The following is a 16,546-nucleotide window of genomic DNA, read 5'->3' as shown; positions in this document are numbered from 1 at the left end:
GTGGGAATGTGAGTGCGAATGGTTGTTTGTTTCTATGTGCCCTGCGATTGGCTGGCGACCGGTTCAGGGTGTACCCCACCTCCCGCCCGAAGATAGCTGGGATAGGCTCCAGATGCCCGCGACCCTAGTGAGGATAAGCGGTAAAGAAAATGGATGGATGGATTTTTTAAAAAATGAATTGCATCTTTTCAACATACATTGAAACATTACAATCAACCTCGGCCGATTCGTGAATTGCCTTCAACGATCTGACCTACTCGCAAAGAAAACCGAATCATATGAAAACGGTTCAAGTGTATTCGCTTAAAAATGCACTTATCTTTTTGTTCTCTTTCTCTTTAACACCCTAAGAGGCCATGATGTTATTGTTTAACATATTAAGGATTGCACTACATACATTTTAACAAAACCTCCAAGAGGAAGAACTTATTTTCCTATCTGTGAAGACATGTTTTTGTAGTTATTTCTGCGGCAGTTAATGGGGGGGGGTACTGCCTTGAAAAAATTCTCAGCTTGCTTGGTATATGCAGGAAAAAAGTAAATGCCAGAAGGGGCAGGAAGCAAAACTTTTGAATAATGTCTGAGATTTTATTTTAAGGCCATATTGCGCAGTTCTGGGGGAATGTTGGTGTCTTTTTACAAGATTGTATCTGACTTTAATCCCTCCCCCATTTCTTCTCCAAAAATGGAGAACTCCTAGGAAGAGAAGACAAGGGGAAGTTATTGTATCGCCAATTAAGGTGTATAATCAAGCATAATTTTTAGTTGGTAAGCACCTGGACCTGACCTCAGGCCAACTTGGTCCCCCCCTCGTAACCCAAAGATGGTCCCTTGGAAGTGTAAACTGAAGAGCACAGAGGGAGATTAAGGTTCCACTCTTGCCATTATATTTACTGCTACAAAAGAGGAGCGGAAAGGGGCGGATAGTAGGGGGGGGTGGAGTACAGGAATGGCAAATAAAACCCCAAGGAAGGCAGTAAGAGTTGTCATGGTGACAGAAATATGGCTGCACTTCGAAAACCTTGAATGTAGGTGGTGCTGAGAAGTGTGTTTTGAGATAATATGCATGTGCTGGATCCTTCTTTGAGTCCCTCAGTAATACTGAGATGCTATCATGGCCCTAATATGGTGTCTCCAAAAAAAAAAAAAAGACCCCAAAGAGGATGGATGTATCTGGAAATCACTTCCAAGGCTTTGACTTTAATGCAGAGATTCTGGTTCGCTGTATTCTGTGGACTATGATCTTTTTTCTTGTGGTGACATCTTCAAATCCTTCCTCGGGGTCACTATGAGCAGCGCTAAAGGAATTCAAATACCCCCCGCTGTCACATGTCGGTGCAGGCAGCTCGGCGTTGAAGGTGGAATGTAGGCCAGATTAATTATCGTCATTAAATTAGCGCTTCCTCCTCCCCCTTAGGAATCATTTCTAGTGTGCTCACGTTTCTAGCAGCCAAAAAAAAAGCTGGTATGTAAATTCTGAGCAGTTTCAAACAATTAAATCAATCAAATTGGAATATCAGGAGAGCGATTTCATAGTAACGGATTCAGTTGCTGTAACAAATGACAGAATTTTAAAATGTTTTTATTGAGAGTTGGAAGAATTCATCCATTCTCACCATCGTGACTTGTACACGTGATCTTTCAAGTAACATATTAACATTTATCAATCATATAAGCAGACATTAAAGGGGAAGGAAACACAAAATTTTGGTTGGCAAGAATATGCTGTATGTGCCCTCACTAGTCTAAACACGATATACTCATTAATATTGCGTTCGTGGAATAAGAATTAAGCCGATAAGTTCATCAATTTTCACCTATCCCAGGGTTTGAACAATATTCTAGAAGGTTTCCGGGTTTAGTCGTGACATTCGCAATGCATGAGCGAGGGGACTTGTGACGTTAATTTCATTCGACAGCAGAAGGCGGTATTGCCTAACAATGAAAATTGATTAATTTATCATTTTAATTCTTATTCACGAGCACAATATTAATCAGAATACCGTGCTTAGACTAGTAGGAACTTGTTTTTGACAGACTGGTTTCAGTCGTTCAAATATTTCAAATCAAATATTGAAGTCTGAGCATATGGCGCAAGTGTGGTACATCCGAACATGTAGAGTCTTACATGGCTTTTTTTTCTTCTTGTCTTGTCTTTGATTACATTGTGGTCACACAGTGAACACGAACTGCTTTGTGTCCATCCATCCCAGGCACAGGAGAAAGCGGCAAGAGCACCTTCATCAAGCAGATGAGGATTATCCACGGCGCCGGTTATTCCGACGAGGACAAGAGAGGCTTCGTCCGGCTGGTTTACCAAAACATCTTCACCTCCATGCAGGCCATGATCCGAGCCACAGAGAACCTAAAGATCCCCTACAAATACGAACAGAATCGGGTAAGAAGTGTGGACCGCCCCCCCTCCCAACGCAGTTTTTTTAATGATAGTCTATTATTGAGCAATGGCAGTTCTCAATTCTGGCCCCCAGAGAACTTCTAATTGAGGACTGATTCTTACCTCCTGGGATGCACGGTGGATGTAGTCCACAGGACAGAAAAGTTTGCTAATCATCTTTATGACAAAGTTTCATCTTCTTCAATGATATCATAAAGTTACCTACAGAGCAGGAAATGGAACCTGCAATGACATAGTGAAGGGTACTACAATTCATTAAATATCCATCCATCCACCCATCCATTCTCTAAACTGCTTATCCTCACTAGGGTCATGGGTGTGCTGGAACCTATCCCGTCTGACTTTGGGCGAGAAGCAGGGTACACCCTGAACTGGTCACCAACAGGTCACATATAGACAAACAAGCATTCACACTCGCATTCACAGCCACGAATGATGGTCTTCAATTAACCTACCATGTCATGTTTTTGGAATGTGAGAGGAAACCGAAGTGCCCGGAGAAAACCCACGCAGGCACGGGGAGACCATGCAAACTGCACACAGGAATTTGAACCCACGACCTCTGAACTGTGAGGGGGATGTGCTACCCAGACATACAGGCGGCACTGGCACGCCTGATTAAATATCACAAGGCTTAATTAATTCCACCAATACCTAAATTAATTGACACAATAAATGCCGTTTTATATCTAAAATATGATTTGCCGTCAATGTGTAGTGCAAATGAAGTCCCAATTTAAATTAGATTTTTTTTTAATTCCCGTTTTAAAAACTTGTAATCATTTTGACTAGACTTGCGCCAATATTGAATGGAAACGGCCTTAAGATTACAATGTCAAAAAGAAAATATTAAGAGTCCGTTTGTTGTCAAAAACATCTATTTACATTCTTCAAAAGAAAACAAGGGTCCATTTTCCTGTACATTGTCAATAAGAAAGCCTTCTGTCTGTTTACATTGTCAAAAACTAAACCCCCCTTTTTTTTTTTTTTTTTTTTTTTTTTTTTGACAAAAAGAAAACCTCAAGGGTCTCTTTTAAATTGTTAATACCGGAAGTCCTCCATTTACGAACGAGTTCCGTTCCTATGCTGGCGACGTAACACGAATTTCCGCGTAAGTCGGATTTCATCGTTAAAGTCGAAATTTACGGCGAAATACTTATGTTACGGGTATTGTCCCACGTGATTGTGACAGCGAGCTCAGTGTGTGTGGGCGTCGATGTGTGAGTGAGACGGGACTGCGAAGGAGGAAGGAGTGCGCGCCGGTGCGAGTGTGTACAGTAGCAAGTGTAGTGACGGCGACCGGGGAAGAGTAGCGATTAGCGGAGGACCCGTTGACGTCGAATGTGCAGAGGAGCTAATAAAGCCATTAAAGCAGCAAATCGGTGCTTCGTGCCTTTATTGTTGCCGCCACCCAGCTCAGCTGTGCAACGAGAGAAGGGAGTTAAGCCCTGCGTCTCCCGACCACGGTCAGGTGACCGTTGCAGGAAAGGTTAACACTTCGTATAAAGAAACTAAAATACATTAAAATAAAAAAAAATAAGATGCTGTACTTACCATTACTGGTGAGCGTGTGAAAAAAGGAGGGCGAAAAAGGCAAAGATACTCCCGCCGCACAAACACAGACAAGTGTACTATGCACGAGCTAAGCAGAAACACTATGGTGCTGGGACAAAATGGCGGACGAGGCACGGGCGTCGTAAAATCGAAACTTCGTAGGTCGAGTGCGTCGTAACTCGAGGACGTCCTGTACAAGGGTCTGTTTACATTGTCAAGAAGTTTACCAACTGTCCATTTACATTGTCAAAAAGAAACCTAAAACGGCACAACCAATCTCTCTCCGTGTTATCTGCCTTTTCTGTGTAGTCTAACGCCATGCTGGTAAAAGAAGTGGACATTGAGAAGATTAACGGCTTTGACCAGCCCTACATCGCAGCCATCAAATGCTTGTGGTCTGACCCGGGGATCCAGGAGGCTTACGACCGCCGCCGAGAGTACCAGCTCTCTGATTCCACTAAATAGTACGTCGCCCCAACTGTCTGGCTGTGTTGGTGTAGACTGGGGAAAGACATTTTGTTTCGGATGGGATTTGTGGGAATGTAGAAGGGGATGAGGTATTTTGTTACCTCATTAGCTCAGGAGTTTGCTGCATTTGTGATGTTGTTTACCGTATTTCCACAAATATTGGGGAGTGGAATCCATAACTTGTACAAATGCCTATTTATTTTAACAGCAAAATGTCATCTTTAATACTACAGTGAAACACTCCCACTTTAATCTGCAAAACAGTTTATGGTGCTGCTGTTTTGGTTAGTAACAAAGTTCAAATGGGCTCAGGCAGCTCGCTTCAATATCCTTAAGGCCTGGTACACGCAAGGATTTAAAAAAAAAATTTAAATCTTGAGTATATCTCTTACAGACCCCACACGAAGAACTAACTTCAATGAGAACAAACCGGTATGTCGACTTTAATGAAGTCGTGACAAAAACAACACATGAACCTGAAAGTGACAAAATAATTTTAAAACACAACCATCCCACCCAATTTCTTCAGGTGAGAACAAAACACACGGTGGCACATTTCTAACGTGGCATTGTATACGGCGCGCACACGTATACAGTATGGCGTTACTTTATGGCGAAAGAGACGGAGCCGTTCAACATGTTGAGAAAGCAACGTTTAAAGAAATGCTGCAGACAGTACGAATCTTGATGCAAAACAGGTTGCTTTGAAATGGTCATTGTGCTGTTATTAATGTTACCTTGCACTTTTTCTTAACCAACTGGAAACTTGATTGGCAGTGTATTGCCCGTTAAGGCAAAAATGCAGACCTGGGCAATTATTTTCAACTGGGGGCAACATAAAAAATCTGAACTGTGATGGAGGGTCAGATCAACCATAACTTGAACTTTTTTCCTTCTTAATATTAATATTTTTTCATTGTAAGAAAATGAACATTTGTATTTTGATTAGCTGTTACTTCTAATCAGAAGAATAAGGATGGTCTCCAACTATTTAAATTTAGGAATTGCAGTTCAGTTCAAAAAGAAAAATACAATAAAAGTAATATGCAACACCAATCATTGCGTCACTGTTTCACTTTATCTGTTAATCTTCACAAATACTGAGGTGTTTTGCAGTATATTAAAGATAAGTGATCAACATTATACAAAACAATAGGTGGTTTTAAAGTTTTCAGAAAAAGTTTCGAAAACATGTTCCCAATACTCAGTACGACAAATCAGGTGTGCAAAAAGGCATTTTTACAACATCCAGTGAGAAAATTCCAGACTTGAACAAGTCCCTTAAAATCTGGCTGAATGTCTAAGATCAATATTTCCTGCAATGTCTCGTCTTTAGTGTGCTATTAATGCTCTTGGAAAAAAGATTTACTTTTCGGGGCGATTTTGTGAGATATGACGTAGCAGTGATCTTAACTTGTCTTGATAGCTGCTTCTCAAGATGTGCCTTGTTTGCACCTTGGCTAACAAAGCCTTTGACACTTTTGCCCACTCTTCATGAGTCTAATTCTTGTAATTTTCCTCGTGGTTGGTGACGTAGTGGTGATTCAGATTACAATATAGTCCTTGAACATGGCTACTGTATGTGTGCCACAAACTAAGCTTGGACTTCAATAAATAAATATTCAGCAGCCCATGTTGAAAACGTGGCATTCGGTAACAACTTTTTATTTTATTTTATTTATTTATTTATTTATTTTTTTTAACGTGGGCTGACATTTTTATGGGATAACCGGCATCACTTGTTGCCTCCCGCAGTTAGCGCATGCGGACACCTCCGGCTTTTCAAAATAGAAGCAACACAGTTGTGTCGTGTGCAGAGAATAAATACTTGTTCCAATTTATTTTTTCGGACATAAGGCGGGCCGGACGAGGAAGCCCACACTGCTTGCTCGATGTCAGATTACAATTTTTTTTGCCTTACGTATCGGTGGCTGTATTGGCATCCTTCATGAGTACCCAATACCTTGAAATAATGGCGGTATCAGACCTATACTTGGTATTGGTACTCGCTCATCCCTCCTTTTATAGAACATCAAATAATCTGTCATTTGACACGCTTGGTTGAGAAGGGTCAAAAACCGGGGACAAAAATGTCTCGTTTATCTTTGTGTGTACCAGGCCCAAGTGAAAGATGGCATCGATGAACTGAGGGGAATATAGTTACTATCCCTTTTTCTCCCAATTGGGGGAGGAGGCCTTAATTTTGTGTTAAAAGGATTTTGTACTTGGCAAACCGAGTCTTGCTGCAAGTGATTGATACCCCGTCAAAAAAGTTTAAAACTACCTATATTAATAATTTAAAATGTAGCTAAAAATAAATGGATAGATGATTTTAATTTGGTGGGGGGGGGGCACCTGAAGTGCGCCTGTCCGTGGATAGACAGTGGTGACTCTCTGTAGCTTTCACTGACAACTCGGGCTAAACTTAGCTCCTCCCTAATGTATCACTTTAACATACTTCAAAGCACCAATTTCTATTTAGATGGCGGCTTGGCAAGATGTTGTGGCATCTTAAGAAGTTTTAGAAAGAGAGAAAAAATGTGAACAGGTGGGTTTTTCAACAAATACGTGAGTTCAGCAAATGCATAGCTGGGGAGAAAAAACCATGAATATGCAGGGTATTACTGTATTTGAGGAAATACGGTTGCTGTTGTTTTTTTTTGTTTTGTTTTTTTTCAAGGGGGGGGGGGGGTTAAATCTTACTGATGGTTTAGTTAGTTTTCTGCTCTTACTTGAGACTGATACAACCTCAGGCTAAGTGGTGCACTTTCTAATAGCAACGTGACAAGCAGCCACCATTCTTGTGGAATTTTCTCAAAAAGAAAACATGGAATGAGCACTTCAAATGCCTCTAAAATCCATCCCTCCATTTTCTGAATCACTTCTCTTCACTAGGGTCACACGTGTCCCAGCTGACTTCGTCGAGAGGCAGGGTATACCCTGAGCTGGTTGCCGGCCAATCGCAGTGCACATATAGACAAACGGCCACTATCCTCCATAGCAAATTCATTCAGGAAAAAAAACAATTGAATACCAAAGTACATGAGCTAATCCACTGGTCACACTGTTCTTCTTCCATTTGTGCTATTTAAGACGAATCTTTAGGACTAGTGACGCTGTCTGAAATGTCACTGTAATTTTGAAGCGTTGACTTGGTGGACCCCTCGAAATTTCTGCCCGTACGTGCTTATTGTTGGATATTTTTAACTAAGGCTGCACGATATTTTGTGTGAGCATCGTCATCGTGATGTACCTTCTGCGATGTTGGTGTACTGTAATATACAGTGAATCAACTGTAAAATGAAAAGTGGTCAGCAGAGGGACCTGTTTGGACATGCTCAAAAGATTAAAAGAATGTACACCTGCTGCATTTCCTATTGCGCTCTTCAGAATGAAACTATCCAGGCGCTAATGTTCTTTTGTAATAAAATAACACTGTACAACACTGAACAGAATGGAAGAATAGAATGGAACATAATTTTAAAAAACACTGTACGATCACACTCTGATAATATGGAATTTATTTTGTTTTCGTAATATAAGAATAGATACATTTTGTTAATATAGTCAGCCAGCGCTGCGAGGGATGCAAAGTTATCAATGTCCTTTCTCCATCGTTCTTGTCATACTGTGGTACATTTTTGTTTGCACATTAGGGACAAAGGTCCTGTTTTGTTTTAATTGCTCTTTTTTTAAAAACACCATTCAGGTTTTTCCCCAAAAATTTTGGAGGGAATTTCTTGGGGTCTTCAAACACAATTTTAAAACAATACACACACATTAAAAAAATAATATATTGAGAGAGAGCGAGAGTGCAAGAGCAATGGATTAAAATAAATGCCAAAAATGTCATTAATAACACATACAGTCCAAAAAATAAGGTCTTTGCATCCCGAAAATAGTACCTGTACTATCAGTTGCCTTAACTGGTTTAAAAAGAAGAGGACAAAAATAGTAGGTATTGCACAATAATGAAAACCCGCAAACTAGCAGGACAGCAAAGCGTGAACCGCGATATAGCGGGGGTTTACTATAATCCGTTTTTGGCCTGGTGGACTTTGTTCAAAGTTATGAACTATGAGCTGAAGTAGTTCATTTATGGAACTATGAACTGAACTTAAAACTATTTCACAGAAAATTAACTTTCGCAACACTGATCCTGTATTATTTCACATTGCAAAATATATGGCAAGTTTAAAAAAAAAAAAAAAAAAAAAAAAAAAGTCATTTTTTTTCTCATATCGTGTAGCCCTATTTTTAATTGAAACTTGTCAGCCAATCGGAGAAGGGAAAAATTATGAATAGTGTTTTACTCTAATTTGAAGGCATTTTTAGACAGGTTTTCGATAGGCGTTATCACACAAACCCCCCCTCCCCAAAAGCCTTTTTTTCCAACACAAAAAAACCTCAATTTATCCAGAGCATATCAGCCAATTTTCAAAATTATTGGTGTCTTGTACTCAGGTTGAAGCTGCCATTCCAACCAGACTTCGCATTTTGACAGACTTGTCATTTTGGGAAAATCTTGTCACATTGCTATTTGGAGGGCCCCCTGGCTGTATACATGATGTATTACATGTTTTAAGTCTGTTTGCATGCAGATTGTACAAAGCGGTGTTTCCCAACCTTTAATGAGCCAAGGAACATATTTTACAGTCAAAAAATTCACAAAAGGTGTTTATACAGAAATAATCTGATCCCAATTTACTCATACGGCCGCAGTGTGAAATCTTTGCATGAATGACATGTGATAACGCAGGTTAATCGTTCTGCCATTGTTCTGCACTATGCATCGCTGTCATAGAATGATGAAAAGATATATTATTTGTAGTAAATAATTCTCTGACCAAGTGAAATAGGATCATTTCCCATGGCATACTGTACCTGATGATCACTGACGGTACATTAATGTGCCACGGCAAAGTGGTTGGGAATCACTGGTACCAAGAACGAGAAGATTGTGTCATGGCATACAGTGCTGTGAAAAAGTATTGGTACTCTTCTCAAATTCTTATATTTTTTCATAGTTTCCCCACGCTAATGTTTAACATCATCAAACAAATGTAAATATCAAACAAATATAACCCAAGTGAACTTAAATGCTGTTTTTAAATGATTTCATTTAGTAAAGGGGGGGAAAAAAATATTCAGTTACCTTGCTCTGTGTGAACAATTACCCCCTTGTTAAATCATTAATTAATTGTGGCTAATCACTATTTTTGGTTAATTTTACACTGATCACACCCAAGCCTTATTACCTCTAGATCTGTTCAATCAAGAAATCACCTAAACAGAATCAATCTCTCCCAACAAAATCAAGTGGGCCAGAATATCTGAAAAAGCTACAACACAATTACACGATCCAGAGAAATTCTAGAACAGTTGAATAATAAAGTCATTGACATCTATTAGTCTGGAAAGCGTTACCAAATCCATTTGTAATGCCTGGATAAGACGACAGGATTTTAGCCCCGATATTGGCTCGATTAGCGATCACGGCCAATTTCCCAGACCGGGCCTGACATACTTTGTCGGGAACGACAAAACTTCTTGTAGTGTTATTAATAATCTACAACCAACGATTTGGCCCTACAATAGCCAGACGACGCCAAAATGAAAAGTCTAACATGTTTGATTTTTTGGGGGGGGGTATCCGTGTAGTTTGACATATCGACAACTGTCCGACAGCTCACCTTGACAGCGACCAATAAGATTGAGTATTGTGACCGGCACATCACCTCCCGTTCTTGCCGTTGTCAATATTTATTCACGCGCACAAACCAATGTTTATCGAAGCTTTAGAGCATGATTCGACAGAACGCCCGCTTGTTTGCTTACAACTGTTAGTGCGAGCAGTAGCTTGCGAGGCTACATCACATTTGATTGCCTGCTTGTGAGCCGTATTGTATTACAAGTATGTGAACGTACCTCAAACAATCCTTGAATGAACATCCTCTCCCGAGCACCAGTGACGACCACCACACGCTTTTCCTAATTTTGTCTCTCCCTACACACACACACACACACACACATAAAATACATTGGTGCAGTGCATTGTTGTCATCGCCATGGTAACAAGTATATCCGGTCACATTGACCGGTGACACGTTTTCTGGTTCTACCTCTCCGACAGTGCTTGATTTGACAAGTTGAAGCCCAATGATCGTAAAAGACGGGATGCGGTGGTATCGGAATACATGGCGTGTAGTGTTGCCACTGTCTGCCTGAGATACAGCAAGATTTGATGGCAGTAGTCTGACATAGTACAATCGTGAAAGACCAAATTTTTCTTGTAGTCTGATCCAGACATAAAGCTTTAGAATTCTAGCGAACCATAGACAGAGCCATTATCCTCACATGGAGAAAACATGGAACAGTAGTGTACCTTCCCAGGAGTGGCCAGCCTACAAAGATTACCCCAAGAGAACAGCAATGAGTCATCCAAGAGACCACAAAGGAATTCAGGACAACTTCTAAAGAACTGCAGACCTCCCTTGCCTCACTTAAGGTTAGTGTTCATGACACAACAATAAGGAGAGACTGGGCAAAATTTTAATCGATGGCAGAGTTCCAAGGTGAAACCCACTGTTGACCAAAATCAACATAAAGATTTGTCTTACGTTTGCAAATAAAAAATCTGAATGATTCCCAAGACTTTTGGGAGAACATCATATGGACTGACGAGATGAAAGTTGAGCTTTTTGAAAGGTGAGTGTCGTTACATCTGGTGTAAATGTAGCATTTCAGAAAAAGATCATACCAACAGTCAAAAATGGCCGTGGTCGTGTGATGGTCTTGGGCTGTTTCGCTCCTTCAGGATCTGGACAACTTTCTGTGATTGGAACCATGAATTCTGCTCTTTAAAGGAAAATCATGAAGGAGAATGTTCAGCCATCAGTTTCTGACCTCAAGCTGTATCGCACTTGGGTTCGGCAGCAGGAAAACTATCAAAACACACCAGCAAGTCAACTTCTGATATGGTTTAAAAAGATCAATGAAGGTTTTGGAGTGGCCTATGTCCAGACTTGATTCCGATTGAAATGCAGTGACATAACCTTAAGGCCGTTCATGCTCGAAAACCCTCAATTTTTGCTGAATTCAAACAATTCTGCAAAGAAGACTGGGCCAAAATATCTCCACAGAGATGTGAAAGACTCATTGCCACTTATAGAAAACACTTGATTTCAGTTGTTGTTGCTAAGGATGGCCCAACCAATTAGGTTTAGCGGGCCATTACTTTTTAACACAGGGCAAGGTAACTTTGACAATCACCATTTAAAAACAGCATTTTAAGTTCACTTGGGTTATATTTCTCTATTTATGTTTGTTTGAGCTTAAACAAAGTAGGGATACTATGCAAAAATATACGTATCTGAGAAGGGGGCCAATAGTTTTTCACAACACTTTACGTGTTTGCTATTATCCACATGTATATCTCCAGTTACCTTAGCGATTTAGACCGTGTGACCGCCGACGGCTACGTCCCCACCCAGCAGGACGTGCTCAGGGTCCGTGTTCCCACCACGGGCATTATAGAGTACCCCTTTGATCTGGAGAATGTCATCTTCAGGTACCCCTGATGTGATACCAGGACTGCAGCGTCACCACTACTTTGGTGCAAATCCACTGATGGACGGAAGCTAAACATTCTGTCATGGCCACAATTGGAATAACATGACAACATGTGGCACAAACCTGCCCTGCAAACAGCGTGTGCGCCAAAAGTTGTTTAGCCTTACCAGATGTCAGTGGTTTGTGTTAAGTTGTATTGAAGTTCTGGCCCCAAGGTTCGAAACCAAATGCTGCACTCAGGCTTGAGATGGGCCACCTCATACCTGATGAAGAAGGCTTGCAACAATGTCAAAGTTAATGATCCTTCAGGAAGCTGTAGAAATGGGGTTCCTGTCATCCTTGACCTTGACAATTGTCCAAAACCTTCTTTATCAGCTTCAAAGTACTGACTTTCTTCCTGCTTTTGTCATTGATACCACCATCGCTGTCTGCAACAGAATTCACAAAGTCAAAAGATCTGAGGATGGTCAACTACAGTGGGGTACACAAATACTGATTTTCTTTTTACATCTTAACTGATTTTTAAAACGATGAGGCAAAAATAAAAATGTGTTGTTACTGCTCTTATAGGGTGTGGTGTAATTGATGTGACCACCAGAGCACACGACACACCTAACCATGTCTGCCATGGTACCAAGACTAATCTGTGAGAGACTCCGCAAAACCACAGGGCATCCAAAATGCTGGAAAATAAAAGAAGTAGTAGAAGAAGAAGAAATAGAAGTTCGCTCTTCTGGTGAAAGAATTTAAATTGTGAACTCATCTCCTTGTCATTTGTTTGTGGTGAATGACGTGTGTGACACGTTATACAAACAGAATCAGCTGCAAGTTTCTTGATTGGCTACTCTGTGTTGACCACACACACAAGGATTTGTCTTCAGAAGTACAGTAGAACCTCGATAGAACAACCCAATAGGGGCGGGGACGTCATCTGATCTCGCCGATTGTACGTTACATTGAAATACATTTTTAGGCCATATGCACCCATATTATTGTACAGTACAAAATTATTGTTTTATTCATGGCCTAAAACGCCCAGTACAGTACAAAGTTATTGTAAATAAACAAAAAAGCTTGTAAATGTTTAAAAGTATCACATTTTATCCAAATTTACCACACTGGTGTACTTGGTCACGGTGATATTGTGGAGGTACAGTACTCATCATAGGCGAGTCGCTTTCATGAGCCGCAAGGAATTTGTGTGCTTCCAAGCTCCAAAGCCGTTGCCGAAGGCGAACGGCTTGACAAAAGAAACAAGTGTTCCTGTACCAAAAATAGCATGTTCCAGACTCCAGAGACTTGTTTGTATTCCTCAGAGTTAACATTGCCGCTATGCTGATCTCTCAGTGTTCAATAGATCAATCAATAGAAATATCCATCATGACATACATGGCAGCCACATCAATGCCCCACATTCATCACTGCAGCCACGTAAGCACGGGGACGCGTCTTTTGGAATTGGATCTTCTTTTTTTTCTTTTTTTTTTGCATTGCGCCGCAGCGCCAGTAAACAACAGCGGCCAATTCTGGAACGAACAGACTTTGTCAGTTTAAGTGACGAATGGAAACTTGGGAAATTTTTGGACACTTTCTTCAATCGTGATAGACCGTTTTATCCGATATCCATTTTATCAGGGTCCGTTTTATCAAGGTTCCACTTTATTGAACAGGTTTTAAAAAAGTCACTGTAAGCACACCCCACACCATAGGATGATCACACACTCAGGATCATCTTTAAAAAAAAATAAAAAATACGTTTAAACCCCCCCACACCACAGGATTATTGCTCAGATTACTTTTTTTTTTTTTTTTAATTACCCTCAAAGTCCCTGCAGAGTGATTTCAGCTATTTGTTTCTAAATACATGTTTGAAAATAAATGCTGAAAACCTGCAAAGAATGAGAACAATTTATTATTCTTTGCTGACTTTGATTGGAGTGGGTGGTAAATGCTCAAATTTGTCCTGATTGTCAGTTTGTGTGTACCCTGCTTTACTCAAATACTCAAGTTTGAGGCTATCAAAGTTCATGTCTCCGAAACAGTGTTGGTGGAGCAGTGACACTAACCCCCTTTTTGTTTTCAATCTGAGTACTGGCCTTTTTTCTGCGAAGCTTCCTTGATAGGATCTAGCCACACTTCCACACTTGGCAGGGGGTTGCTTTTATTGCCTATCATGCTTTATGTAACTGTTTTCCTGTCTTTCTTTTGTGTGTGTGTGTGTGTGTGTGTGTCTGTTTTTGTTCTTTGCCCGGCTCACCCTGTAGCTATCTTTCCGATCTGGATCGCATTGCAGATCCCAGCTATCTTCCCACTCAGCAGGATGTGCTCAGGGTGCGCATTCCCACCACGGGCATCATAGAGTACCCGTTCGACTTGCAGAGCATCATTTTCAGGTAGAAAGATGGCAGGCTCACATGTTCATTTTTTATTTATTTCACTGACCCCATTAACTCATTGTCCAATAAACCATATCTTAATGTCCCTCCCTCGCGTCCTTATACCCTCTACCGTGTACTACTGTACAATCGAAAGCGAACACAAAGTCCTACATGCTGGTGCCCAATTGTCGTAAATGGGTCACCTCCTCATCGCCTCTTTTCCTTTATGGCTGGCATAAGAAACCAGGTCGTCCTCGCTGCGTTGGAGGAATACGCTATTTTTGGGGAGTGGGTCCTGCAGGGCCTATAATGGCCCCAGATCTCGGTGGGCCGCAGTGGACTGGGCCAGCACCAGAGGGCAGCCTTGTGCCGTCAAACCTAGCATAGACCATGCTTCACCTGGTCTCCTGGCTTGCACCTGTGCATCTGTTTGCATGATTAGTCACTCGATTGGTGTCATTTGTATCACCTCTTGACAAGGATTTGTAATAGTTGTGAAGGATTCAAGTGAATGACTTCTCAAATGAAGACTTAATGAAACTGGGACCTGAAATTCCCCTAAGATTGACGGGCGACCTCATCAAGGAAAACAGCTCTGGAGGATTTGCACATCTCTTAATCAGTGTTTCAAATCACTGAGTTGTTCGTGAATGGCTATGCCGGAGACCAGATGTAAAGTAAACCTGACTGTCCAAATGACTTCAAATAAAAAATACTTCCTCAAATGAAGTTCACAGTTTAAAATGATTGGGGGATAATTAACTTTAAAAAAAAAAAAAAAAAAAAAAAAAAAAATGATTGAAGTGGGGATAAACCCCCCCCCCCCCCATAAAACAAAAATAAATCTGCAGATAGGTGAATCTGTGGTTGCCAAACCGCAAGTATGTGCGGGCCCACAGTCATACCTGTAGGACCCCGAGTGACTGACACCGATGATAATTATGAGAGCAGTTCAGTGTGAACTGCATAGACCAAAGACTCAGGCCCGTGTTAAAATGACCAGCAAATAACATAGGGAAATCACAAATAATGTACACTTTATAAAGGTAAGATTTATTTTTTACTTGGCAAATTTTGGTTGGATGTAGGGGGAAAAAACTGTTTTTAATTTTCTCGAGTGAAATAATGGAGTGCCCCTATATGTAAAAAGTGGAAATAATCTTGATTTATCCCAGTATTAAATTTGAAAAATTTGACTTGTGTCCATGTCTTTTATGAGTTATGACTTCGTTATCAATACATTTGGTTTGCACTAGTGATGCACCAAAAGTTTGGTCAAAAAAGCCGAAAAGTGCAACGGCCCAAGGTTTCGGACTGAAAGACTTTTGTCACCAAAATAAAACAGCCGAAATAACGTAGTTTATTAAAATAAAACGGCCAAAATTACACGTAGTTTATTGCTGCTAACTAAGAGCGTTGCTGGTCCCGGCGTGCGAGCTTTGTACATTACATAGTTAATGATGAATGAATTAACATGTTACTGGAGAAAATGAGAAAATACATTTTAAAGTAAATTAAAATGATAAATATTTAGAGTATTAATGTAAAGCGCTTTGTGTTGCTTTTTTTTGTATGAAAAGTGAAAAAAAGATTTATAATCCCTTCTGGTGTTTTGGTTTTCTGCCCTGGGCTCCCCAGTTTCTGTTTCTGCTCAAGTATTTTCATTTCGATGCATCACTATTGTGTATGTAATAATATGAGACCGCGATTATTCATTTATATAGTTTCATGGTCAAAATAGCCCTTTGAGGAAAAAACATGACCTGCGATTAAAATTAGTATGACACTCCTGGTGTATTGGCCAAAGAGCGGAAACCGCACCACTCAGGGCAGCATCAAGCAAAATTTACCTTTGTTGATTGTTTTAATAATCGTGTGGACAATCAAGCGATCAGGATTACTACACCGGCAAATAGTCAGTTGCACTTTAAGGGGACATCTTGGGCAATTATACTCTGTAACGTGACAAAATGAAGACATGCCATGTATGCTTTGCGAGTCAGTCTAATCTGTTTACCATGGTTACCATAATGCTGTTTGGCACGTAAACTGATTTTTCTTTTTTTTTTCTTTTGCCAGATAGTCTCGTACCAATTGATTACTGTGCTCTCCCCAAACCGAAATGGACTAGTTTGATTAAAACGGAGCGTGGTGCGCT

The 16,546-nt window shown here is 40.5% G+C and overlaps 1 protein-coding gene across 2 annotated transcripts in view; it reads left to right on the top strand.

Moving 5' to 3' along the window:
* The window catches only part of LOC133413257 (guanine nucleotide-binding protein G(q) subunit alpha-like), a 32,623-nt gene that overhangs the window by 9,678 nt on the left and 6,399 nt on the right, over window positions 1–16,546 (top strand). The window contains exons 2-4 of one of the 2 annotated variants that reach the window (XM_061697384.1): window positions 2,214–2,398; window positions 4,280–4,434; window positions 14,275–14,403. In XM_061697384.1, the coding sequence (XP_061553368.1) occupies window positions 2,214–2,398; window positions 4,280–4,434; window positions 14,275–14,403 (469 nt within the window). Of the gene's footprint in view, window positions 1–2,213; window positions 2,399–4,279; window positions 4,435–11,879; window positions 12,009–14,274; window positions 14,404–16,546 lie in introns of both variants that reach the window. The other variant, XM_061697385.1, reaches the window with a different exon arrangement.

Source organism: Phycodurus eques, chromosome 14 (assembly GCF_024500275.1).
Source record: "Phycodurus eques isolate BA_2022a chromosome 14, UOR_Pequ_1.1, whole genome shotgun sequence".
NCBI lineage: Eukaryota > Metazoa > Chordata > Actinopteri > Syngnathiformes > Syngnathidae > Phycodurus > Phycodurus eques.
This window is presented reverse-complemented; position numbering and strand designations above follow the sequence as displayed.